Source organism: Erpetoichthys calabaricus, chromosome 1 (assembly GCF_900747795.2).
Source record: "Erpetoichthys calabaricus chromosome 1, fErpCal1.3, whole genome shotgun sequence".
In the NCBI taxonomy this organism is placed as follows: domain Eukaryota; kingdom Metazoa; phylum Chordata; class Cladistia; order Polypteriformes; family Polypteridae; genus Erpetoichthys; species Erpetoichthys calabaricus.
In genome coordinates, this window is record NC_041394.2 from 49246333 (window position 1) to 49272000 (window position 25668).

Consider the following 25668-nt stretch of genomic DNA (forward strand, 5'->3'; position numbering starts at 1 on the left):
CATCAGCACCTACTGTATTCAAGTATCCATACTTTGTTCCACTTTGTATTTAATTACCAGCTGTGTGGCAAGGCAGACCTGAGGGTGTCATTCATAAAACTTTGCACGTGAAAACGTGTGTACACCAAAAAACAGTAAAATGCACACTGCCAAAAAATCAGATTTCTAACACTTGGTATATATTATATATATATATATGGATCATGCTAATCAACCTATAATAATAATGCATTTTATTTATAGGGGCACTTCAAAGTGGATATATATATATATATCATATATATGCAGTAGCAATGCTGTTGTCTTTCACTGGCTGGAGGAGCTGCCTCCCACCTGATGCATTGAGACATCACCACCTGCATCTTGCCAGCATTAAAGAGCGGTGTTGAGGAAAGGCTAAGTGTCGGAGGAGATAGCCACTGTCCCCTGGCACATGAAATGACATGACAGTCGTTACAATGACTAGTATAGGAAATAGGAAACCCTGAGTGTTCATCGTAAGCATGTTGACTTTCAATGCTACTTTGCCTTGAAATAAATGAGTCCTGGGTTGACCCAGGCTACCAAGCCAGGGCATTTGGCAGTTTCATCTTGGCATTGCAGATATCTTGTGTGTTAATGGAATATTGCAGCTCATAGCAGTGTCATTTTCACTAGGTGCCCTTATTGCTATTTAACAAAAACAACATCATTATTACTAGGTGCCCTTATTACTATGAGTGTTGAGAACTGCATGTGAACTGGCATACTGTAAGTCAGTGATTATCATAGGCAAAAAAAAAAATCCTCATGGTCAATCCCTTCACATACGACTGACTATACTTTAGTTTCAAGTATTGCCAAACATGGTCAAAGCATTAGGCTATGAATAGGCTGTAGGGTGTAAGACTTACTAATTTCTGCATGCAGGAAGTGAATCACATCTCTGATTTTATTGCACTTTGCTACATAATCCTGAGAAGTGATAACACATAGTCTTACTTGTTGGGGGGGGGGGGGGGGGGGGGGGGGACATTATTCAGTGCAAGGAGGCAGCATTGGTCCTTTTAAAAGTGAACTAAAAGAGTCTGTGCACCATTTTTATCATTTTGAGCTTTAGTATGTTTGTCACATCAATGCACATTACGGTAACAGCTTAGGCAAATGAATTGTTGAACGCATGAGTCATCGTTTAGCTGGTTGGGCTGGATTTTCCTACTTTTCTTAAGGTGTTGTTGCTTCGAACTGTCTCAGAAATACTGCAAATGGATGGATCAAAGTTGCTGCAAAAGCACTCCAGTCAAGTTTTCTTTTACAAATCCTGACTTTTGTGTGGAAAGTTGCATATGCAGGTTTTATAAAGTTGGACCCCACATTCACAATAAAGAACGTTTCATGTGGGACTGCACAACAAAGAGACATAGAGCACATGTAATTGTGCATGCATACACCTGCTGGAGCCACGGCCTGGCCAAGCAGGTCATTTGTTAGGCTGCAACCCACCAAAGCGGAGCACTCTAATGCTCATAGTCACAATCACACAAGGTAATCAACTTTGCACAACCATTTAGCCTAAATTGCACATCTATGGGATGTGGGAGGTAACTGCAGTACCCAAAATAAACTCTCAGTGACACATGGGATAATAAGAAAAGCAATTTACCAAGCATTTAACAAGAATCCTCCCTACAGCTGTCAACCTCAACCTTGCCAAGCTAATTTGCCTTATTTTTACATGCTGGCCTCATTGACAATCCACCTTCGCCACCACACATCTGACTGACTGAAAAGCCATTTAAATTTTAGGATGAGTTAAAAATAAACACAGCCTAGCTATACATATCTGAATTTTGTAGGCTGCACAGTTAATTGAACATTATGTACATAATACAAATGCACTAACAAGGAGATTTGACCCCCAGTTCCACATCTCAAACAAGACGTCTTGGTCAGCTTCTAGGATACACAAAGAGGAGACTGTGCAGGCTGCACTACACTGAAAAATAATTAACTAATGAAAAATGAAGCAACTGCATGTATGTCACACAAAACAGAGGCTTACAAATTCAGCCATGTAATCTCATTTAACGTGTATTTTACATGCTATAATTGATCTGCCACCATTTGTTTAGGTTAGAAAAGTTTGTTTCAAGTATTTCAGGTCAAGATATAAACCGCGACAAGGGCTGAAGACAAAAGTTGCGATAAATGAGTCAAAGAGGGAGGCTTTTTGTCTTCTTTGCAAGCTTTACACAGGATTATCAGAAAACTCTAAAGACATGTTAATACTGAGACACCATGTCACACTGCACTGCCATCTTGACAATGGTGTAAACATGGAACAAAAAAACACCAAAACCTTGAACTTGATCTAAGTGTGTACTTACATACTTTCAGAGCCACTTGCAATTCAAAGCTTTTAAACAGGCCGTGTGGTTTGACACCTCACTTTGTGTGTGTACTTGACCTGTGACGGCACTATAGACAGTAGCTGCAAATCACCTTCCAGATGATAGTTAAGCATGATATATACTGACGACTACTGAGCTGATACTTCAGAAAGGACACTCAGCTGGCACTGACTACTGGGTTTCACTTGTCTTTCTATTAGAAACAAACAGAGATAATTTCTTAAGAAAAAATGGAAAGTGCAACCTACAAGGGGCTTGGTGATTTAACTGTGAATGAGGACAGTGTTATTAGTTTCCTGCATCAATGAGCCAAAATGCTTACACAGAATTTTAAAAAACAAAAGAAAAAACAGTCTTGGGGAGGGATGGCTGTTCAAAACCAATATATGCTGCAGATCCAAGGCACATCCAGACACCATTAGGGTGGCCTGAGGAACATCTGAAAGGAAAGCACTGTTAGCATTCTCCAAGGACTTTTCTACACACACCTACAAAGGCTATTCAACTATTAACCAATAACACCAGGCAAATATTCACAGAAACACAAGACACACAAATATCAATGCCATCACATGCAACTCAACTAAGATGGGAGCACAGGCTGCTAATGCAGAAAGAAAGTTCAAGTTTCAAAATAACCCAAATAAATAAATACAAGAAAGGCAACTCTGTCATCTGAAGCTACAGACACAAACCAAACCACTAAATGGAAAGAAAAACCTATGAGATATTAATGTGCAAGAGTCCATTTTCTCGCTTGAACTTCCTTTCAGCAGGAAAGAAGGGGAGAACTATTAAAGACTAAGTTGACTGTTTCAGAATAAACACACACGCACACATTAAATACAATGCATGTTGTCATTCTAAATGAAGCTGGAGACTGAACGACAGGAGAAGTGACAACAGAGAAGGACAGATAGAAGCCTTACCTTGAAAGCAGCAAGAGGAAGTTAAGTCAGGAGAGTCCAGGGTGACGTGGTTAGTGAGAAGCCATGTGGGTGCATGTAAGTTTAGGAAGAAAAAGGCACAACCCAACCCCACCTGTACTACCACCACTTAAGGGTAAAAAGCCGCTTTCCCATTCACTTTACAACAGCATCAAATCACACCGCTTACATTTACATGTACATCTTTATTTAACAGCATTTTTTATTTATTTTTATAATCATTTAATAAAAATAGAAGATACATGTTGAATTGTACATCGCTCCACACTGGGAAATGGGCATCACTGCAGGTTTTTTTTTTCTTTTTAAAACACACTGGATACATGATCACGTCAACAGAGAGTAGTTTGTTCTACTGACTAGGCTAAACATCTACTGAATACATCACTTTGTCTAAGTGTTCACTAGGATTGCATAGGTTAGCAACATAGAAACCTGCAATAAAATTCACTATACAGTTGAGAGGAAAGAATTTTTTAAATTTTAAATCGGAAGCCATTCCAGCCACAGAGATCCAGGTATGCAGCCAATAATAAAGGTTAATGTGGACACATCGGCCCCTAGAAATAGCCCCAGGCAGTCAGGTTAAGATAAGATGCCAAGTGATGCTCCTAACCCACTCCCCAGCACATCCTCCTTTTCATTTTTGACATGGAAGCCAAGAGTGAAGATTACAGACTACCAGATGTCATGGCATCCTGGATCACAGTGCCTTCACAGCTGCCTATCTGTGGCACAACGTCAAGGAGACTGGAGCTTAACTGGTCATAAGACTTGTCCAGCTGGAATAAGTAATGAAATGCATACAAATGTTAAAAAGGGGTTTGCTTTGGGCCCCAATACTCAAGTAGGGTGTCAGATGATGCACACCCAGAAATATGTGTTTGCAGATTGTGGAATTTATTTCATGGATGGCTTACCCTATCTGTACATATTTAACATTTGGCTTTCTACAATGGAGTGTAGAGAAAAGCCAAGCAAAATGACACCTTTTATTGGCTAACTAGAAAGATTACAATATGCAAGCTTTCGAGGCAACTCAGGCCCCTTCTTCAGGCAAGATGTAATGATTACATCTTGCCTGAAGAAGGGGCCTGAGTTGCCTCGAAAGCTTGCATGTTGTAATCTTTTTAGTTAGCCAATAAAAGGTGTCATTTTGCTTGGCTTTTCTCTACATTCATAATGGCTAACACGGTACAACACCCTAGTACTACAATGGAGTGCAAACTAGTGGCTAAGGCACTGGTCAGTAAACCCCATGACAGTTGGTCCAACCCTGTTAATGACCCTAAGCAAGCTTCTTCAAGTGCTGCTCAACAAACGGGTGGCTTATGTCCAGGTCTTATTAAAAACTCGGGTTGAAATGGAAAAAAGGTAAATAAATGGACAGCATATCTTAGAAAATTGTTAAGGTGTAAATAAAATCTTCCCATTCTTGTATCAGTTTAATGGTTAAGGCATTGGACCACAAACCCACAGCTGGTATTATAATCCCTACAACTGGCTCAATGTGTAAGCCTATGCATGTCATGTGAACTGCTTTTATTCAAACTATAGAAAAAAAAATTGTAAGTAAATAATGTTGTCTCGGATAAAGTCATTCGACAAACATAAGTGTGATAATAATCAAAACAAAATGTCAAGGATCGATTATTGTCAAATACACCAACTTCTAAAAGGCAGGATGAGCAGCACCTGAAGGGCACAGTTGTTAGCAGGTGTCACAGTGTCATAAGACACTAGGTATTAAACAGCTATATTTAAAATGAAAATGACAATCCAAACCTCAGGTACTGGAGAGCGACTCCATAACCTTGCACAGTGGTCATTTCACAGCTCCAGGAACGTGGACTTCATTCTGAGGCCAGTGCCTGCCTGAGTGGAGTTTGCATGTATTCTTTGAATATTTTCTAGAGGTGCCCTGGTTTCTTATAGCATCCTAAAACAGGAGTTTTGAAATTGGCCCCATATGAGTGAGTTTCAGTTTGTGTATGGATGTGCAATGTTCATGGTTGGTTCCTAATGTAATTAAGATAAAGGTCAGTCCTACAATGGATAAAATAAATTTTGAAAATAAATGGATGGGAGTAAAAGCAGAAATGTCATTTTGTTTTCCATGTTCTGTCTGCTGTTAGTGTGTGAGCACTCCAGATGTAGGTGCATAACTATAGCCAACCTAACCAGTTTGACTCCAGACTCCCCAAACCAGTGCTGAACCAGGCTGGCAAACCAACAGGTCAAAACTAGTTGACACAGAAATGACAGTTTAAAAATACAATTATGCAGAAGACAGACAATGCAGTCAAAAGGAGAAAAAAATAATCATCGTACGTTTCTATTGTCTTTTAAAACCGAAAGATCCAGTATTTGTCTGCTAAGTGTGAACTTTAAGTTCTAAATTAGTGCCAAGCAGGAGTGCTGAAGGAGATTGGTCATTTTGATGAGCTCAATAAAGTTCAGCTTCCAGCACTACACTAGGTAACCATTTCAGATGAGGACCACCATATACATTTCTAAAAAGGATGTTTATCTCCCAACACAAATGTACCCAATCTCAACCAAGTCTTTAAACATGATTTATATCATGGACTTTCCAAACTCTGCACATGCACTGTAGTTCAAAATGTATGCCCAGCTTGATAACAAACATAAGACAAATGCCCACCTATGGTAGAATTCATGGACAAACTCCTGGAGAGAAACAGATGAACTCCTACTCCTCCACTCAACTTAACTGCACACATATAAACCAAAAAAGCACAATTGAACAAAATGACAACAAATACACGTAAAATTGTCTCAGTAAGAGTATGCTGACTGGAAGAGAGGTGACATCATTTGTTTCAGAGAAGGTGGTCTCATTGTTCAACAAAACCACCTAGTACATATCAAACATCAAAATATGACTTAATGGAAGTTGAAAGAATTCCACTAGGGCCAAAAGAAAAAAAAAACTTGTTGCTTTGAAGAGGAAAGTATCCTGCTGTCACAGAATACTGTATATGACAAAAAGAAAAAACAGCAGATGGCTCTGACAAAAATCACATAAAGCGACTAGAGTAAATATTAACCCCACCTTAAAAACCAAAGAAGATCCTTCCTTTGTTACTGCTGTCTTATACAATTTAAAGGCCTCAAGTGCTAGTAATCTTGTCATACCCTACAGTTTCGTTATCTGGTTTGGAGGGTGGGCTCCAGAAATGTTCTTCTTTGTTTTTATCAGAAAGGCTTCAAGTTGAGTAGTAAAGCTACAAGCACCTCAGCCTTCCAGAACAGCAGCTCTCAGACTAAGCTCACAACACCCCCTCAGTGAGATAAAGGACATCAGGAATAAAGTGGTCCTTCATAATCCTGCTCCCCAGGAGAAGAGCTGAAGCAGAAATGAAAAAAGCTACAGGAAAACTGTGCAGATCATCTAAAGAAAGTGCTTAGAAAGGCTTCTTGAAAATTGGTATTCCAAGAAGAGAAGCATAATGAATACCCCACAACACAAGTTTGGTTTTGATTCTCTTTTGGACTGCCATTTCCAATTACTACAAAGCATATTAGACAGTCATATCTCTTGGGCTCACTGAGACAGATGTGTGGCTAAGTCGGTGGGTTAGCTCTGAGGTCTTCATTTGAGAATGCCATCAGAGCATTTTGTTGGGCAAGGAGGAGCACTAAGAAGGAACTGCAAGGGTTATGGATGATGGGAGATAAACTTAAAAAGCTACTTTAGATACACACACTGAGCCAAAACATTTTTTTTCCTACAAACATAAACAGAACAAAATGGATCTCCACTAGGAATGTATTGTGAAAGTAAAGCACCTTGTGACACTACCTCTTGCTAATGACGCTTTATAAAATAATGATCAGCTGATTAAGACAAAAGGAGCAATTTACTTTGAGCATGATGACACTATATAAATGGCTTTTCAGAAACCTGAACAAAGTTCAGAGTTAGGCTTTGTATAACCCCTTATTTGAGACACACACCACCTCCATAGCCCTCAGCGTTTTCCATTCAGATGCAATATTGGAGGACATCAGAGAGAAAACACATCCTCACTCCATCAACAGCAACCTTCCTTAACTCCAAATTGTAGATAAGACTAATATTTACATCATCTTCATTAATTCTAATAATCTAGTGTGGCAGGATATCTGTGCAATGTTCTCGTTTTAGAAGAGTGGTAAAAAAAATCCCTTTAGAAAAGTAACTAACAAAAGCAAGGAGATCTACATTTTAACTTTTTACATCCAGGTAAAGTCAAAGTGGAGATTTCTCCTGCTTCCTCATCCTTTTGGTTGCCACATTTCAACCCCGTAAATCCTTACTTATCTTTTTAACACACCCAGAACAAACAGAATATACTATCAGGCTGGTAGTATGGCCTAACTGCGAAAGCACTGCATTTTAGGTGACCATATTTTTGGTTGAATTCCCAACTCTGACTTCTGGCATATTAAGTGCCCTGATCAATTATATTAAGATTTGCTACTTAAACATGATTTAACAGCTTGTCTGGTCTCTCTGAAACATTTAACAGCAGTCCAGGAATGAATTTCATAGAATAACATACAAACTCTGATACTGCAAAGATATTCTCCTGGACACTTTGCATTAGCAAATGCACCAGAATCAAAATGAAGGGAGTGCCTTGTGAGGAGGACAAGGAGAAGATGTGAACAGAGATCAGAGGTACTCTTGTGAGTGCAGGGCAACTTCAAGTGAGCCGTGAACATAGCAAAAAAACTTAAAGACAGCCACTTAAGGACATTAAAACAAATGTGGTACTCTCTTCTCTATGAATACATACTGTACATAATTGCATGGTTTGCCCACCAAACAGTTACATACACAGAGACACTCACTATGTTAAACCTTGTATAGTGGATTTAGTTGCAAGCTACTGAACTTTGAAAAATTAGGTGCTGGAATCATAAAAAAAAAAGTATAAATCCTGTTTGTAACTTAAGAATTTTTATAATGTTTGCTGAAGAATTAGCTGAAAAGAATAGACCATCCCCCTAGGCACACAAATATATATATTTTTATGTTACTTACTCCATGCAGTTTGTAGAGATGGACGAGAAAAAAATTTAATCTCATGTTTTCATGCAGAATGAAGATAAAATTTCTGATAGAACAGGTACCTGTGGTGACCTATGCTGGACCACAGCAAACAATACCAACACCATTTATGACAAAATCTTCAGGTTACTTGTGTCACATAATCCACACTTGAAGTCATATGCTCACAAAGATATTGTTAAATAAACAACTTGTAGAAAAGATGAAAATGGAATCCAATGCGAACAAGTCCCCCGTTGTTACATTTACATTCATATCCAGAACTGGAGGACCTTTAGATTACTTAGCGACAGTCTGTGAAACTGCACATGTGAACTGATCTTTTGCTTGTTGAAGCATCTTGAATTTGCACAAGTACAAGGCATATTCTCGTCATGGTAATGCCGTCACTCCCTTTCTTTAATAACTTTAAATCTTCAGTTCTATTTGTCTCTCATTAAACTTTGCAACATTGGCATCATGTGAAGCAAGATGTTAGCTAATGAAAAATCTGCTGTGATTACTTGTGATTGGGATGGTGTGAGCATATGACTGGATGACTTCTAATGTGGATTATGCAACACAGGTAACAAAGTTTTTTTTCATGGACATTTTTGGTATTGTTTGCTGTTGTCCAGGCACCATAGAAGCCTATTCTATCAGAAACGTTGTCATCTGTTTATAATGTGTCTTTTATTTATTTATTTATTGTTTGTTCGGTGTCCTTGAGTTCTCGGAAAGGCGCCTTGTATAAATAAAATGTATTATTATTATCTTCAATTTGCATGAAAACATGACATTAAAAATTATCCTTGGCCAGCGCTACAAACTAAATAGGGTAAGTAATATATACAAACGATGATTTTTGCAGGGAGTATTCCTTTGAATTGGATTTACTCAGGAGTAATGAATCATCTCTGCTGGAGCTATGCAGCTCCCATCTTAACTGATGGATTTACAGGAGAATTTTGTTAAGCTTGGTCCTTATTTGCAAATGAGAAAGTAGTCACTGATTTTCTTCCATCAATTCAAACAATACACAAGTAAGTATTGAGTAGAACAATTACCAAATAGGTTCTAAGTATTTTAAAATACCAAACAACAATAATCTTTTTAAAAGTAGCACCCAATATGATGTTACTCAGTGCACCATGGGCTTGATAACTAACTTAACTCATACACGCACCAGAAAGAGAGTTTCTATAGTGCAAAAACTGCAAAGAATCCATGGACAACATAGAGGCGAGTTTCATTTGCCTCCACAGTGACGAGACTTGCCTCCATATTTAAGCATGCAGTCGTCAGATTTGTCACAGATTTGCCTAGCTTTGGGATCTTGCCTCCACTGCACGCAAGTGTAATTGGTTTCTTTTTAGAAAAGCTAGACCAATTCTGGTACTCATCATTTAAACAAGTTAATGAAAATATATTTAAATGCAATTTCTACATTCTTTAGGAGAGTTATTCACTTAACAGGAGTGTAATAATAACTAGGAGACACAGGGACTTGCAAAGACCACGTTCCAGGACATGTCACCTGGTGGTCAGCTGTTTCCACACAAATTGACTACTTTGAGAAGCTTTTGCAGCTGTCAGTTATTTACAGTGCCTTGCACATATCAATAATCATTCAGCAGTCTGTAATGCTATCCATCCCTTCATATTACAAAACTGAACTTTAATCATATACATATTTGGAATCTTAATTGCCTTGTCCCTTTAAAATGTACAAATGTCAAGAATGCCTTGTCTTAAAGCAGATACCAACCTCTCTGCATGTTATGCCTCTAAACAGAAGGGCAGCCAGAGCTGAAGAACACCCCCAAAAACAAAGCACCCAGTTATGTGGTGTCATCTCAGGATAACTGAATACTAAAGGGATTTTTTGAACCTCGGCTGTGAGAGAGCCAGGCATTGCACAGCTGATTATGATAACATTAGAAATTTAACATTCATTACCTTTGCCAGAGAATGTTTGTGACACAGGAAGAGAAAGGAGAAAGAAATACTTGGTAGAGTCAGATTAAAAAAATGAACATTAAGTTGAGAAATAATGATAAACCACAGAAAATGTCTCTTCTTAAAACTATATTATTTATATATGTATATATATATATTTATATGCACTGTATATTTCCAATACTCACTTCTTACATTCACCCTATATCATACTAACTATATTCACACTTATTCATACTGTGAAAATTATTAGATCTTATTTTAAACACTATTTGTACCATTTATTCCAAAAAGAAAAGCTTCTTAAAATTTTCTTTTATGTATACACTTGGAATAACATTAATTACAGGAATTGGTTTGTGGTAATTTTAATATATACATTAAAAGAAACAAAAATAGGACACACATACACTCCCACACACATAGAATAAGAACATTCAGCCGCTACCAGTAACTCAGGAGTAAAGACAAGGTAGGAGTTAGCATGACTGGCAGTCCCTTCAAATTATTATTATTTTTTTCCTTTCTATAACAGTCTGAAAACAGACTATTATCAAATGTACAGTATAAGCAGACTGTCAATATTTCAGGAGGAAATAAGTGTACATTAAAAAAAAATACTGGTTATTTACAGAGGAATGTCTCCGTGCAATAGTAACTCTCCAACACTATAAAGACCTAATATACCTATTTACTATAATGAATTCCGCTTTATACACGGACACATTGACTCGGTATTTAAATCGAGGGTCAGAGTGAGCCAGATGATTACATTCTGTTCATTTTATCACTGGTTCCAACTCTTGGATTCAGCTAAATACGATTATAATTCTGAGAGACAGTGCAATTAATCTCATGGAACTCAAGTGGTGCACCCTTACCATGGGGGGTCAGTACACCTTAATGAGATCATATTTAAGCATAGGTGTATGGGATTGACAGCGACAAAGCAGAGAAACTGCATGCATACACTGTTTTGTATAAAAAGAAAGCATTAGAATCCAACTGAATCCATCACTTATTGTATGGCTAGAAATAATTACCATTGCTTAGCGGGATCCAATTTAAAACAAGCAATGCATATACATCTTTGAGGAGTGCACCTTAAAAATAATTCTGAAACATCTGTGTGAAACTAGAATGCACATCCTCAATCATAAAGTGTTTTACTGTTATGTTTATATATACCAGAAAAATGTCCACATTTATAATTTTTTTATTAGTCTAATATCACGTATTATTTATCACAGGGCCAAGACCTCCTGTCTGTCCTCCAAAGCAATTGATATTGTCGGACGAAAACCATAGCTATATGCCTTCCTGTTTCTGACTCTTTAAGCCTAAGAAAGGTTGTTGCTACGAGAAAAAAAAAACTTTAAATATTGTTTAATTGAAAAAACTTATAGACTTCCATGCAAGTAAATTATAATCCCTACTTCCACCCATAATTACAGAGCAAAACAAAAACTCTTTATTAGGATGTGGACAGAGTAAACCTAAATTAATTAGTAAAGGAAGCGTTGGAAACCAAACTGCAAAAGACTAACCTCAGAAACACTGCACAGGCGGATAGGCAACCTGACAGATGCAAATGATTGTCCTTACCAAGGCCTGATTCTGATTGGATCAAAGAGAACATCCCATAATGATAGCCGAAAAGGAAAATGTTGAATTTGAAAGCTCACACCTCTAAGCCACGAATTCTATATAAAAGCTCACAGTGAGCTTTATTTTTAAACAGTAGTTAACTTTTTTCTCTTCTTAAATCAACTGCTGTTTTCCACTGATGCTGCAGAATACAAATGCAGACAAACAGCCAAGAAAGAATGGCAGCAGGGAATATATGACAGACATGTCAGAGCAGACCACAGATTTCTAGGACAGAGTTTCCCAACAGTGTTAGAAATACTGGCATTTAAAAGTAGCATCGAACAATAACTGGATGATGACACCTTCAGGTAACCACAATGTCTCCAACAATTATTCTCAAAAAATTAGCATCATTTCACAATGGCTGTACTCCCAAATTGAACTTCTTTTTTTTACTTGCAATCAACAGATTTATTTTAAAATCCCTACTGTCAATTGGTATAAAAATGCCTGTACTTTATAATAAAAGACCATTTGAGAAACAATGTCCTAGAGGCAAAAAAGTCTGATTAAACTTTGACAGAAATGAAAAAAAAAAAAAAACTATTGTTGGATAAAACATATACAAATACAAACCAATCAACCAAAAACCTACGCCCTATAAAATATCACATTAAATCGCTAAGCATGGTAAGCTCGGTTCACCAGTTTGTTGTTAGGTTCTGTGCAGAGGCACATGTACTGCGTTGTGTGTTCATAAGGTGTGGAAAAAAATGGGAATTCAGTCTCCAGTGCAAAGGCTAGAAGGGATGACTACACTACAAGATACAATTATCTCTGGAGCCTGTACAGCTTTGGGGTGGTGAGAATTCAGACCCTCTCCCTGCCTTCAAAGAAATGGGTGACACTGCCACATCAGCAAACGTTGTCTCGGTGAATGTGAAAGTGTTCTTCAGAGGAGCAAACAGGTCCAAACAGAAAAGCGTAACAGAGCTGAAGAAAAGTCACACCAGGGAGAACAGCAGACGTTAAGAGAGTGAGAGTTCTGAAACCAAAAGTTCAAATGTTGAGGAGGTAACAGAATCCCAAGAGTGGAAAGTCTGAGTGCACACTCCATAGTGGACATCTGGGGGCCACCCAAGGGGACAAGATTGATCCTGGATTTGGAGGGACTTAGCTGGTGCATCTTTTGTGCGATTCCCCCCTCCCCAGTGCTGCCTTTCACAGGTCAATAAGCTGGTCAACAAGGAGCAATGACCTGGCCAAGTTCGGAAGACTGGACTCTGAGCTGCTGCTGTTGTTTCGAGAATGACCACCTAGATATGTGGGGGGAGAAAAAGGGCAGCTCTCAGATAACGAGAAGTTAGTTAGGACCACGAAAGCCCACTTTATTTTGGTGGAATTTGACTAGGAAAAAAAAAGACAGTGAGAGCTGGGGTATTAACAACCGTAAAATGTACCTTACATAACACAGGTAATGAAAGACAGAACAATATGTTGTGCAGAAAACATACTGTTACACGGATGAGTTACCCATCTTTGAAGAGATGATGCCACACCATTATAAATGTTGCAAACCTTTTAGCCTGTTTGGTCCTTTTAATCAATGCACTTTAATTTACTGATGTATGAGAGGAGTTTCCAGATATGTTTTCTCTGCTTCATGGAATATTACAAAATGATCTAAAATTAAATCTTTGAAACTACAGTAAAAGAAGGAGCTGGTATCAGGTGAAAATGCTCCTTCCTCTGCTCTTATACATATGGTAAGCCAAGGGAAGAGGCACTTCTTTTGTACCTTTTAGCACTTCATGATCATGAATGTACAGTATATCATTCAGGAGGTTCACAGCATCATCGTGGCAAGAAACCATATGAATGAGTGAGTGAAAAAATGAATGAATGAATATGCTGGAGGCCATGTGAATGAATGAATGAATGACATGAATGAACAGACAGAACAAACACGATCTTAACACCAAAATCCAGCACTAGCTGGCTCCAAAAGAATGCCATAGATTTCTGGATTCACTTGTAGTTAAAAGGCTAGGACAATAAACTTTAACTTTTTTTTTTCTTTCTTCCAAGACCTACTGTAACTATAACTCCAATTCACAAAAAATTGTGAGAGTATGGAAAATGTGAATAAAAACAAAAAGGAATGGTTTGAAACTTTACATTAACCTGTATTCAAACAAAAACATCTTCTGCCTAAACAAGTGCATGATTTTTAAAATTTATGTTTATTATGAAGTTGATGCCTGCAACATGCTTCAAAAAAGTTGGGAAGGGGTAGTTTAGGACTAATAGCAATGTGCTAAGTTGAAATAACAAGGTGATGTTCTAGTATATAAGGAGCCGCCAAAAAAAGTCTTAGAGTAAGGATGGGTCCATGCTAACCAATTTGCCAACAGATGCATCAGCGAATAATCCAGTACTTTGAGAACAACATTTACCAAAGACAAATTTGTAGGATTTTGGGCATTTCCCCTGCTACAGTGCACAATATAATTAAAAGATTCTATAAATCCAGTCAAATTTCAGTGCATAAAGGGCATTGGCTTCCGAATGAGCATGATCTCTGACCCCTCAGGGGTCACTGTCTTATACATTCTGCAATGAATATCATGAGATGGGCTCAGTAATGCTGTGGTAAACCTTTGTCAGTCAACACCATTTGTCGCTGCATCAAGAGATGCAAGTTAAGTTTTACTATGCAAAGCAGAAGCCACACATCAGCACTGCCTAGAAAGACCAACAAATTATCTGTGCTAAGTCTCATCTGAAATGGAAAGTGGCACAGTGGAAACATGTATTGTGGTCCGTCGAGTCAATACTTAAAATAGCTTTTGTAAAAACAGTCATCATGTTCTCCAGATCAAAGTGGAAAAGGACTGTCCAAGTGGTTGTCAGCATCAGGTCAAAAAGCCAGAATCTGTCATGGTATGGGCAGTGTGTCAGTACCCATGGCATGAGTGACTTGCACATCTGTGAGGGCACCATTAATAGAAAAAGATGTGTACCAAGTTTGGAGCTATATATGCTACCATGCAGATGACATCTTTTCCAGTGATATCTCTGCATTTTTCAGCAGAATACCACCAAACCACAATCAGCCAGAATTACAACTGCATGGCTGCATCAGCAGAGAGTGTGGCACAAGATTGGCCTTATTTCAGAAATTACTTTCCTCTGATTAATGATGTGTGGTGCATTATATAGCACAAAATATGTCAATGAAGACCCCCATACAATTGTGCATAACAGATGAAAGGGGAAATATTCTGCTTGATAAACATAACCAATGTGTGTCTTCAGAGCCGAAATGCCTATGTGTTATTAAATGAAACGGCAGTGTCACACAGCTGAAAACACTCAACTGTCCCAACTTTTTTGGAGTGTGTTGCAGTCATGAGATTTGACACGAGTGTATATTTAAAACAAAACAAAAAAAAATTTAATGCACAAGGTAAAACAACAAACAATGAGGTGTTCTAGCATTTTTCAGTATATTACAGGGTGGATAGAATTTATAAATCACTCCTTTTTGCTTTTATTAGTATTTTCCATTCTGTTCTGTTTCCCAACTTTTCGGGTTGTAACTATGTGGACCTGAGCAAAAATGTATATCTAAATAAATTAAATGTATTCTCTTATAATTTGCCTTGGTTGAAGGGGTTTACCAAATTTAAAACATAATTTTAAATGGTTTTCATAAAGAAATTGTTCTTTCTGACATAAGATTTCATATAATACAAAATAGTTTAACATATAGAACATTTTGGAAGGTACGCCACAATGTTCAGAGAGATGGAAGGCTAACGTAGCAGAAGGCCTGCAAAGAATTTTTTATGGCATGAGAAGGCATTAGGATTCAAGGAGACTGACTGAAAGACAGACTTTGGTCACAGGGTTTTCAAGGCCAACTAAAGAGATAAAAAAAACACAATTTTCACAAAGAGAAACAAAAAAGAGCCATTACACATTGTAAAATGCAGACACTGGAAAGGATGTGCAATGTTATTGGTCACCCTGGCCTTACCTTGGGAAGAGTTTTTAGAGATGAGAACAGGGATAGGATCAAACTCATCCTCTGTCACTTTCTCTGAGTCATCGGGAAGGTCAAAACCCGAGATCAGGTTGGGAGAGTCTGCAGCAGAGGGGGGCGACACAGGAGGAAATAGGTTTAGCGCAAAGGCAATAAACTGGTGCAGTAACATGGGATGGTGATGTCTGCACAACTGGCACAAATATTGTAGCACGTTGAATGTAGTACAGACTGAGGTCAAAGGGGAAAACTAAGACGTTTCTTGTATCTTCAACCAAAATGTATTTAAAACAGAGTTAAAAGAAGCCTGCATAAAACTGAGTCTTTTACCCTCAAGTTCATCAAGATTGCTTTCATTAAGTGCTGCATGGGCAGTACTGGGGGCAGAGAAGGAGTGGAGAAAGCAAACAATTCAGCAGAGTGAATTTTCAACTTGCAATTATATTTTATACACTAGTTATATTCAATGCTCATTTCTTCAAAAGTTTATGTTAAAGCAGATCCATAAAATGCTATCAATTTTAAATTGTCATTATTTCAACTATTATGTGCAAACCATTTGATTTTTTATAGCAGGGAGTCAACATATTGTGGGAGCGCATGTGTTAAATAGCCATTCAGTGTTGCTTTCTTCCATATTACCAATCACTTAAATCTAAATGAAATGTTATATACTGTATATTTAAAGAAAATACAAAACTGTTATCAGACAGTACAGCTTTAAGAGATCTTAGAAACGGGTAATCAGTTGGGTGGACAATGTATTTGGTGTACAAGAGAGCTTAAAACAGAATGTAACAGTAGAGTAGGCTTTACTGTAAACATGAGCCGTGTGAATAACCAACCTGCAAAGCAGAGAGTAAATAAACATTCATCATGCTCAAGGACTGCCCATTATAATCCACAAAAATGCTAAAACTCTGGAGAGAATGTAACCGTGGAAGATTATGAAATCATTATTGAGAGTAAAGAAAAAACAAAGCAGGAGGAATGCTGGAAAAGAAAGTAAGCAGCTATTAAGTCTTACCAGAGTGTAGCTGGGCAGAAAGGGAGACGGGTGCAAACTCATCCAGGCTGAGGCTGGCACATGAGGCAGAGACAGGGGTGGAGGAGGCAGAGACAGCAGAAGAGGAGGTTGTAGCAACAGCGGCAGTGGCACCAGCAGTGGTGGTGGTGGGGTGAGAAAGCAGTGAACAGCCAAGGAGAGGGTCCTCCCCCGTCAAAGTGTCTGGGGGAGGGAGAGTAGAGAAAGGGAAGGGGTGCCAGGGAAAGGAAGAGAAATTCATCTGAAACTAAGCAGGATTGTTAAGAACAAAGCAATACTGCGCTCACCAAGAACAGCAGGTAACACTATTCATGTTCCCCAATTCAGTATCTAATCATAGGCGTGTGGGCTTTAATGGAGAAGAACATTGAGCATGACCTTGTATGCTCAGAAAAATTACGATACATATGTGCTAAATAAGAGATTAAGTAACCAGCCCAAGTTCACAAAGTGGACCATCAGCAGAGCCAGTTCTATTTTCACAAGTCATGAAGCAACTACTACTTGATTCTTTAAAAATAAATAAAACAAGTGCATTTGTGTGAAATATAATCCAAATGCAAAAGAAAAACTAAGAATTTTGCCAATAGGGAAATCAATATCAAGTGATATTTATTGATAAAACAACATTTAAACACACAGTTTCATTAAGATATTAATACTAAACTAAACTTTTTCCTTGACAGTAAGATTGTATTTTCTCATAATAACCTCTCTATAATAGTAATGATAGACTTACATGTTTTATTTTACTTGGGCTGAATCTGCATCATGCCCTCCAGATAACCTCCTTTAAAGCTGTTTATCAGTAGTGAAAAAAATGGGTCTTCTTAAAAAACAATTTAAAATTTACAGCACATTGAGACTACTATAGCAGCAGGATGTTCTGTTTATTGTATGTAACTTTGCTTTTCTATTTTGTGCTATAGTCCTCTCTGTTTCTCTCTTCTGGACAAGGGGGCACATGGATGCCTTCATTGTTTTTTTTGAAGAGGAGGGGTTGAGGTTGGTGGTTACAATTCTGTTTATGTGGTTTCTCTCTTTCTTGATGTTATGCTACCTGTCTTATAGCCTTTAGTGACTGAATGCCTCTGTATTCATTTTCGTTTCAATAAAAATGAACACTTCTTCCATTGTGTCACCTGATATCCAGGTTTGGTTAGGAATCCCACAAACAGCACACTACTACCTACCTACTGCTATAACGCAAAATATACAGTATTAAATAACAGGTCTACAAGCCAAATTCAGCAATTAATATTAATGGTGTGTAAAATAAAAGGATCACACAGCTGTTACGAGTGTAATATTCATTCAAGTTTAGAAACAACAAAGCAAGCGTGAGCATTTGTTATTTACATATCAATGCAGGAAAGGAAACCTGTGAACAGTAACATACAACAATAAAAGAACCTTTGTGTTTTTCAGTATTGGTGCCAGAGCTCCATTATAATGAAATCTACAGACCTAAATTGTTTCAGGAATATTAAAGTGATATGAAGAAAAAACAACTAAATGCATTCATTAAACAAGGAACACATTCTGGAAAGGATTTGACAGCTTATGCCAAAACGCAATTCTTTTTTTGAAGTAATATGTTGTGGGTAGTGAATAAGTGATGTTATAAACCTTATGGAAATGTTGGGTCTCATGGTAAAAATTGCAGCAAATCTGGAGCTGCTAGTGAAAAATTGCGAGAATGTGGACTGAGCCCTAGCCTCTTTAGCAAAGAATTTGGGAAACTGAAGTATAATGTTTTAAGAGGCCAAGAGAAGACAGTGTTACTGGGTGTTTAATGGCATTTCAGGGTTCACCAGGAATGCCAGGAAGTATTCCCTAATTTGGAGAAGTACAGCTGTTTTGAGGTGATGACACCTCGAAGGTTAAAGAAGGCACAGCTTGGTGTGTTGGGAAGCAGTAAAGCTGCCTTCACAAGACAGTAACAAAAAGCCTGGACAGCAGTGCGAGCAGGCAAATGTTATTGGTAAATCAGTTTTATTGTATTTAAGATCTGAAACAGCACAAGTAAGCAGTGTCATGACATTAATCAAATGTAAAAAGTAGTGTTTGGCTTTAACTCTACACAACATTAGAGAAATGACATTTATAGTATTTCATTCAATTCTAGGCACTTAGCAACTACAGAAAATTATTTATTAAAAAGAAAACAGATGCACTTTTTACCTCGTCCTTCTACATTTGAGGTAAGGAAACTACTCTCATCAGGCAATATTACCAGATTTTCAATTTAGTCAATGCTATTTCTAATTTAACCGCACCCTTGAGGACACTGATATAGACAGAGGGTAAATTTGTCTGACAAGGCATATGACATCCATTACAAAAAGGCAGACTGAAATACAGTAACTACAGTAATTATTAACTTGCTAATCAAATAACACATTTAAAACCATAACTATAATGATCAAATCCAGTCTAATATTGTCAAATTGTATTCATTATGGTGCTATTCACAACACTTTGCTGCAATGCTGTAGTTTTTAAAATTTTTTTTGTAAAATTCCAAGGCATTACAGTTCAATGCAAAATACAAATACAGAAGAGAGAGAACCTATTATTTGTATTCAATCCCCAGTTATATAGCACAGTGTAGAAGAAAGTAACATTTCTCTCAGAGATTTCTCTGGCATAAGGAGACACTAATTATTGGCAATGCTTTTAATATTCCAGAGTGTAGAGGGCTGCTCATTTTCAGCATTAAACGATGAGTGGTTAAATAAAGGTTCTAAGCATAAATGTAAAAAATAAGGACTACAAAATTAATAGCAACACAGTCTAAATGGTGTCAATCCTCAGTAAATGAAATGTCAAAGGAGACCTTAAAACAAGCTTATAATTCAGATAAATTGATTTAATTACATCTTATTACATTCAAAATATGAATAAAGTTCAGGACTGCCTAATGCATGCTTAAGGCAGCATCTTGTATGTTAATATAAATATTGCTATAAAAATTCCAGGAGAGAAGAAAAGTATGTACTACGCAAGTTGAGTAAACACAACATTCTTTGTTGCCATTAGCCTTACTCCAGAAGTAACCTGTGCATATCTGGGTACAAAGGGAGAAACCTGAGGTTTTGTTTTATTTAAGTTTTTGCTTGATTTGAACTAACCCTCTTCCTTAAGTCCCCTTATGCCATCAGGGACTTGGTTCATAGGGCTCAAGTCAAAATTCAAGAATGAATTTTAATAACATTACAAACACATATATAAAAGTAAACAAACAAAATATATTCAGTATAGGTTTATCAAAATGAAAAGAGTATATTCTTTGACATAGTAGCAATAATGCTTTAAAAATATGTAATGACCTTTTCGTAATTCTGTAAATATAAAGGTACACACGTATAGGAGATATTTTGCTATTAGACACGGTTAAAAGAAAGAGAGGATGTGCTCCACTATATAGTTGAGGGCTAGACCATGGAGTGAGGAAGACCAACCACACTACATCAGAAAATATTATGGCATACAACCATTGCCAAATGAGCAAGAAATTGTTGCAAGTCTCTAACATTTATTAATAGTAACCTGTTATTAAGAACCCCACGACCCTTACCTATATAGGAGGATTAGATATGAAATGGATGGATGCAATTTAAACAAACATTTGTGTGCCTTACTGATTAGTTAATGCCTTCAGAGATGCACACATTTTATATAGCAATTTTTCAATTAACCATTTTTAATTTAAAATCCTTCTGAGTGAACACTATAGGAACTGCAGGGCTATGCTCTGGTTTTGCTGCACTGGAGTAGGAAATATATAAATGGACATTTAAGCTGAATAAAGAGCTGCCTCTCCCCTTTTAAGTGTGCTGTTTTATATGTATATATTATATGTATGGACAACTATAACTGTTTCCTAAAAAAAATCATTTTAATGTCTACCTGTGAGAGCTGAAGAAATTGAATCTGTTTGAGATGTCAGGCGCTGAGCCTGCGGTGCTTCCAGTCCTGGAATCAAGGAGTCCACCAAGACATCCGACTTTCCTGTAACAGAATTGGATTATAAGCAACGATAACCAGAAATTAGTGCTTTTCTTATTTTTAACTTGCTGATAGTTTAATGGAATAAATACAAAATTTGCTGTCTGATACTGCAGAGGAAAGGCAAAGTCTGTTACCATTGGAGCTGTCCACAGAACTGCCAAAAGGGTCAGAGAGAGGCAGAAGATCATGAAGAAGCAGAGAAGTTTCTGGAGACTTTAGCCCCTCAATCAGCTTCTCTACAAAGTCAGAAGAAAGAGAAGGAAAACTAAAGTAGAGACAGTGTACAGAAATTAAATCTGTAAAAATAGCAGTGGCATAATCACTCTAAAATGATCACAAGAGTCAATGGTCTTCAACCTTTATCCTTGGAAAACGATTAATAAGTGTGTCATGCAAAAGGTCCCACTACTACAATACTTCTTACCTTGCCCTACATTGTAAGAAATAATAAAGCAGCAGTGACAACACATTTCAGTATCCTTTTCATACACTTTCCCTAAGAAATCCCCAAGTTAACCATCCCAGGAATTTACTGGAACTAAGTCACATATCAGAATGGCTTGGCGATTTGTGTCCATAATACTCTAAAACCCTAAAAGACATGTGCAAAATCCATGTCTACCTTTCATTTTGTTGCCTTCAAAAGAAGACACATAAGTAAGCAATGGTCAAGTGCTGAGCCTGTTGTATTGATTGGTAAATGAAAAATAGCCAAGTCATCTATGTAATAACAGGGATATAATTTGCTGCTCCAGAAAGCTGCCCTGATCTGAGTGTTTATGAAATGTGTGCCTAGCTTTACTGAGAGTTGGTAGAGCCCACCACCCTCTTTGCTGGTGGCAAATATTTTCTGTGAAGGTGGTAAATGTTTGCATCTAGTAATAAGCTGGCTTGAATGAAGAGGAACTCCTAAATTAAAATCCCTCACATTTCCAGAAAATGTTTCAAAAAGCTAACAGAAAAAATAACACTGTTCAACAACACTTTCATTTGTCACTGTCTCATTCTCTTACAATCAATTCCCTCACACGAACTTCAGGATATCATACACTATGGAGGATTGAATTCTGTATCCACTAATTATCTGAACTTTTATTTATGCATAAGAGAACCACAGGAAATTAATTTGGAATCATAAGAAGTCTCAAAATAAGAAAGGAAAACAAGCAGGACTGTAAAAAGGCAGCAGTAATACCAGTTCTTGGCCATCTAATCATTTTTTTAGCATAACATTCACTAAAGGAATGTCTGTCACTGCATAATAATTAGTAAATGTAATTAATACACATCCCATAGCAAATGAAAAGTACAAAGCACAAAAAACTGTTACAAGCAACTATGAACAGTTGTCATGCAGTTTGAGAAAACACTACCAATTTATTATAAATTCAGTGTATTATGAGGTGTACAATGAATATAAACACACACATAAATATGTACACACACCTACAACAAATACTAAAAGTCTGCACCTCCTCATTTAACTTTTAGCTTTTTATCAGCTTTTGTCTGATACTACAAGTGTAATTTTTTAGCTCTGTAAGGTAATCTGTAATTGTGCCTGCTGTTAATGATTGTATAAAAAGTAAAAGACTGAACAACAGAAAGTTTAGGAATGGCAATAACACTTAAATGAACACAGTCCTTGAAAGGATTTTATTTACTGTGTAGTCCACCTCTTTATGCTATAATTTCACTGTAGAAATCACTAATGATGTCAACAGCAAGAATGGTGTGATCCATACTAAACTTGCTTTGATAGTCTTTGTAGAGTACAAAGATAAATTTAATTGAAACTTGAGAATGATTGTGTGTAGCAGTGAAGGATGCTTTTGACATAATTTACAAATTGTTTTCAACTGTCCATTGCTGATGGGCATACTGTACAAGGTTTACTTCTCTGTATTTTTTAATTTTAATATCACACCCATAATGTTATTAATGAAAAGGTTTTGTGATGATCATTTTTGGTGGTTAGTATATAAAAGAAAGAAAAAAACTCCTGCAATGTTATCTTGACAACTAATTTAACCAGTAGATGACACAGTGTTGTATCTGTGTAAGCACATATTTACACTAAGCAACAAATGGCAAAATATAAGTACTTCTGCTTATCTCCAGACAAATCCTGCACCACCTGCTCCCGTGTTTTGTCCTCTATTAAAATACCCACGTTTTTGAGAGAGTGTGACACAATCACAAGAATTTTACTGCAGTTAGTTTGTCTTTGTTCTGCTTTGTTTCTTGGAGACAACATATTAACTGTGGTTTGAGTCTTAAAACGCTGGCTTCTATATGTAGATTGCATTTAACCAATGTGAATAGGATTCAAAAGCCTTTTGTCATGTGGATATCAGTACCATTTTAACTTCTTATGTCTACTTCTGCACTTTATTTGTAAACATGTAATCTTCACACACCAAAATGACTAAGGGGGAATCCACTCAATGAATCGATGTAGGCTCCAAGTGTCAAAATGACCAAGCAAACATAAGACTGGGAAATATTGTGCAGCAATAAACCACAGTGTGTCCATATGCTGCATTGTTAAAAGTATGATCAAGTCTCTGTGAAGAAGCTAAGTCACTCAGGGGCTGAGGGTTGGGGTGGGAGAACTTAATCTAGGCATACATGTGAAATTTTTTGCTTTTGGGAAGTTTGAGGGTCTTCACAACATAAATCTAACACTAGAGCATGTATTAAGAAATCAATATCTCCATATTAAGTTCAAGAGATAATAACTGGAAAAATGTTTCTATTTTCTGGAGGCCTATCATTCTAACAGACATTGTATTTGATTTTTAAACAGCTATATTTAGCTCAGGGTTACACTTTAAAATCAGCATAGAGAAATGTTAATGGTCTGTATTTTTCACACATGCAGTAACAGTATGTACAGGTTTCCAAAGAACTGGAATAACAATCTACAGTGCATTTTATGTTGGAGTTAACAAAAAGTGAATGTAGGTGGTACGGTTATGTTTTTTATGCAAGTAAACATTTCACAAAAATTATTTTGGAAGGTAAAGTTTGTGAAAAAATGCATGTTACAGATAAATCAATAATAATAAGCATCACATTTTGAACAGAAGAAAGATTTTATTAAACACAGTGTACTCTCTCCAATAAATGATGGTACAAGTCCAGAGAATTATATATTTTAACACACACATGCACACACATTCTGATTAATTTTGCACTGTTTTGCAATTTGTTTACATATAGGATGAAGCACGATTTATGCCAAAAATCAAAGTAGTAAATGTAGCGAACAAACAAAAAAAAAAAAAAAAAAACCCACAAGATTACATTCTGAAAAATAAACTGAAATAGAGGATGTTTTCAAACACAGTACAAAATACAGAGTTAGCTAAAACCTGCAGAAAAAAAAAACGAAAAATGCAAGCTCAAATGCAAATATGCCAAGCAATACTGGAGAAAAAAAAACAAACATGAAAACATGACTATAAAAATTACTGCTCTTATTTACTTATTTGATTTTTTCATTCAATCACTTAAAAGTTTTTTTTTATTTATAATTTTGCATAAATAGTTCTCCACAGAGCTGTATATATACGAGGGTAAATCAAAAAGTAAAGGCAATTTGAAAATTAAATGGTATTTGCAATGTGTAGAAGCAGATGCCGAAACAACACGTTCATGATGGCATATGGGTAGTTTGAACACACACAGTACAGTGATCTACCATTAGTCTATTTGAAGGAAAGGTCAAATGAGGTACAGAATCCTGCTGAAATTCACCAAAGGATGCCGGCTCAGTATGGAAGTGAAAACAGTATGACTCAACTAAAAGTTTATGAATAGGTAGGAAGGCTTAAGCCAGGTAGAGCAGGTATAACCAACAAAGCTCCATCTGGTTGACCACCAACATCGCACTCACACAAGCCCACATCAACATGCCAAATACCTTAATCAGAGAAAACTGATGGATCTGCTGTTGCTGCACATTTGGAAATCCACTATGGATAGTGCATGACGATTGAGCTACTGTAAAGTTTATGCAAGATGGGTACTCAAACAGCTTATTGATCTGCACAAGTCAACATTCTTCAGTGAATTTTAGCACTCCCTCTACTGAAGGAAACCTCACTATTGTGTCTTGTTCAACGACAATGCAATCCCGGAGCGCAATGTCCATGTTCATTTGACCTTGGCTTCAACTACACTAGTGGCAGAGTACGGCACTGTGCGTCTTCATACTACCCATAATGTGTTGTACTGCATCAGCTTCGATCCATTGCGGTTACAGCATAATTTTTAGATTGCCTTTACTCTTTTATTTACCCTTGTAGTTAGGTGCTCAATGAGACTGCACAAAAACAATAACACTATCAGGCTATTTTTAGCAGTTTTTTGATACTTGTACAGTACTTTATTTTTCTTTCATTGAATTAGACACTTGAAAACACACATTCATCATTGTTAAATCTGATAGACAATACAAAAACTACATATGTTTTTTATCATCTGCAACTCAAATCAGCAAACCAGAACTGGCTCTTATTACTCCATGCAAATAGGTACTCACACGGTGTAAAATAGGCTCCTGGATTAGGAACAAGGAAGCTAGGATGGCTTGGAGCAGGAGACATCAA

The 25668-nt window shown here is 37.0% G+C and overlaps 1 protein-coding gene across 12 annotated transcripts in view; it reads right to left on the reverse strand.

Annotated features, from left to right (window-relative positions):
• aak1b (AP2 associated kinase 1b) overlaps nucleotides 1–25668 on the reverse strand; it is a 142985-nt gene that overhangs the window by 4022 nt on the left and 113295 nt on the right. For 4 of the 12 annotated variants that reach the window (XM_028799121.2, XM_028799090.2, XM_028799093.2 and 1 more), the window contains 4 exons: nucleotides 21187–21288; nucleotides 20951–21052; nucleotides 17021–17221; nucleotides 15988–16095 (listed from right to left, as the gene is read on the reverse strand). In XM_028799121.2, coding sequence (XP_028654954.1) covers nucleotides 15988–16095; nucleotides 17021–17221; nucleotides 20951–21052; nucleotides 21187–21288 — 513 coding nt within the window. Of the gene's footprint in view, nucleotides 1–9641; nucleotides 13262–15987; nucleotides 16096–17020; nucleotides 17222–20950; nucleotides 21053–21186; nucleotides 21289–25668 lie in introns of those variants that run through there. The other 8 variants (XM_051924040.1, XM_028799099.2, XM_028799128.2 and 5 more) reach the window with 7 other exon arrangements.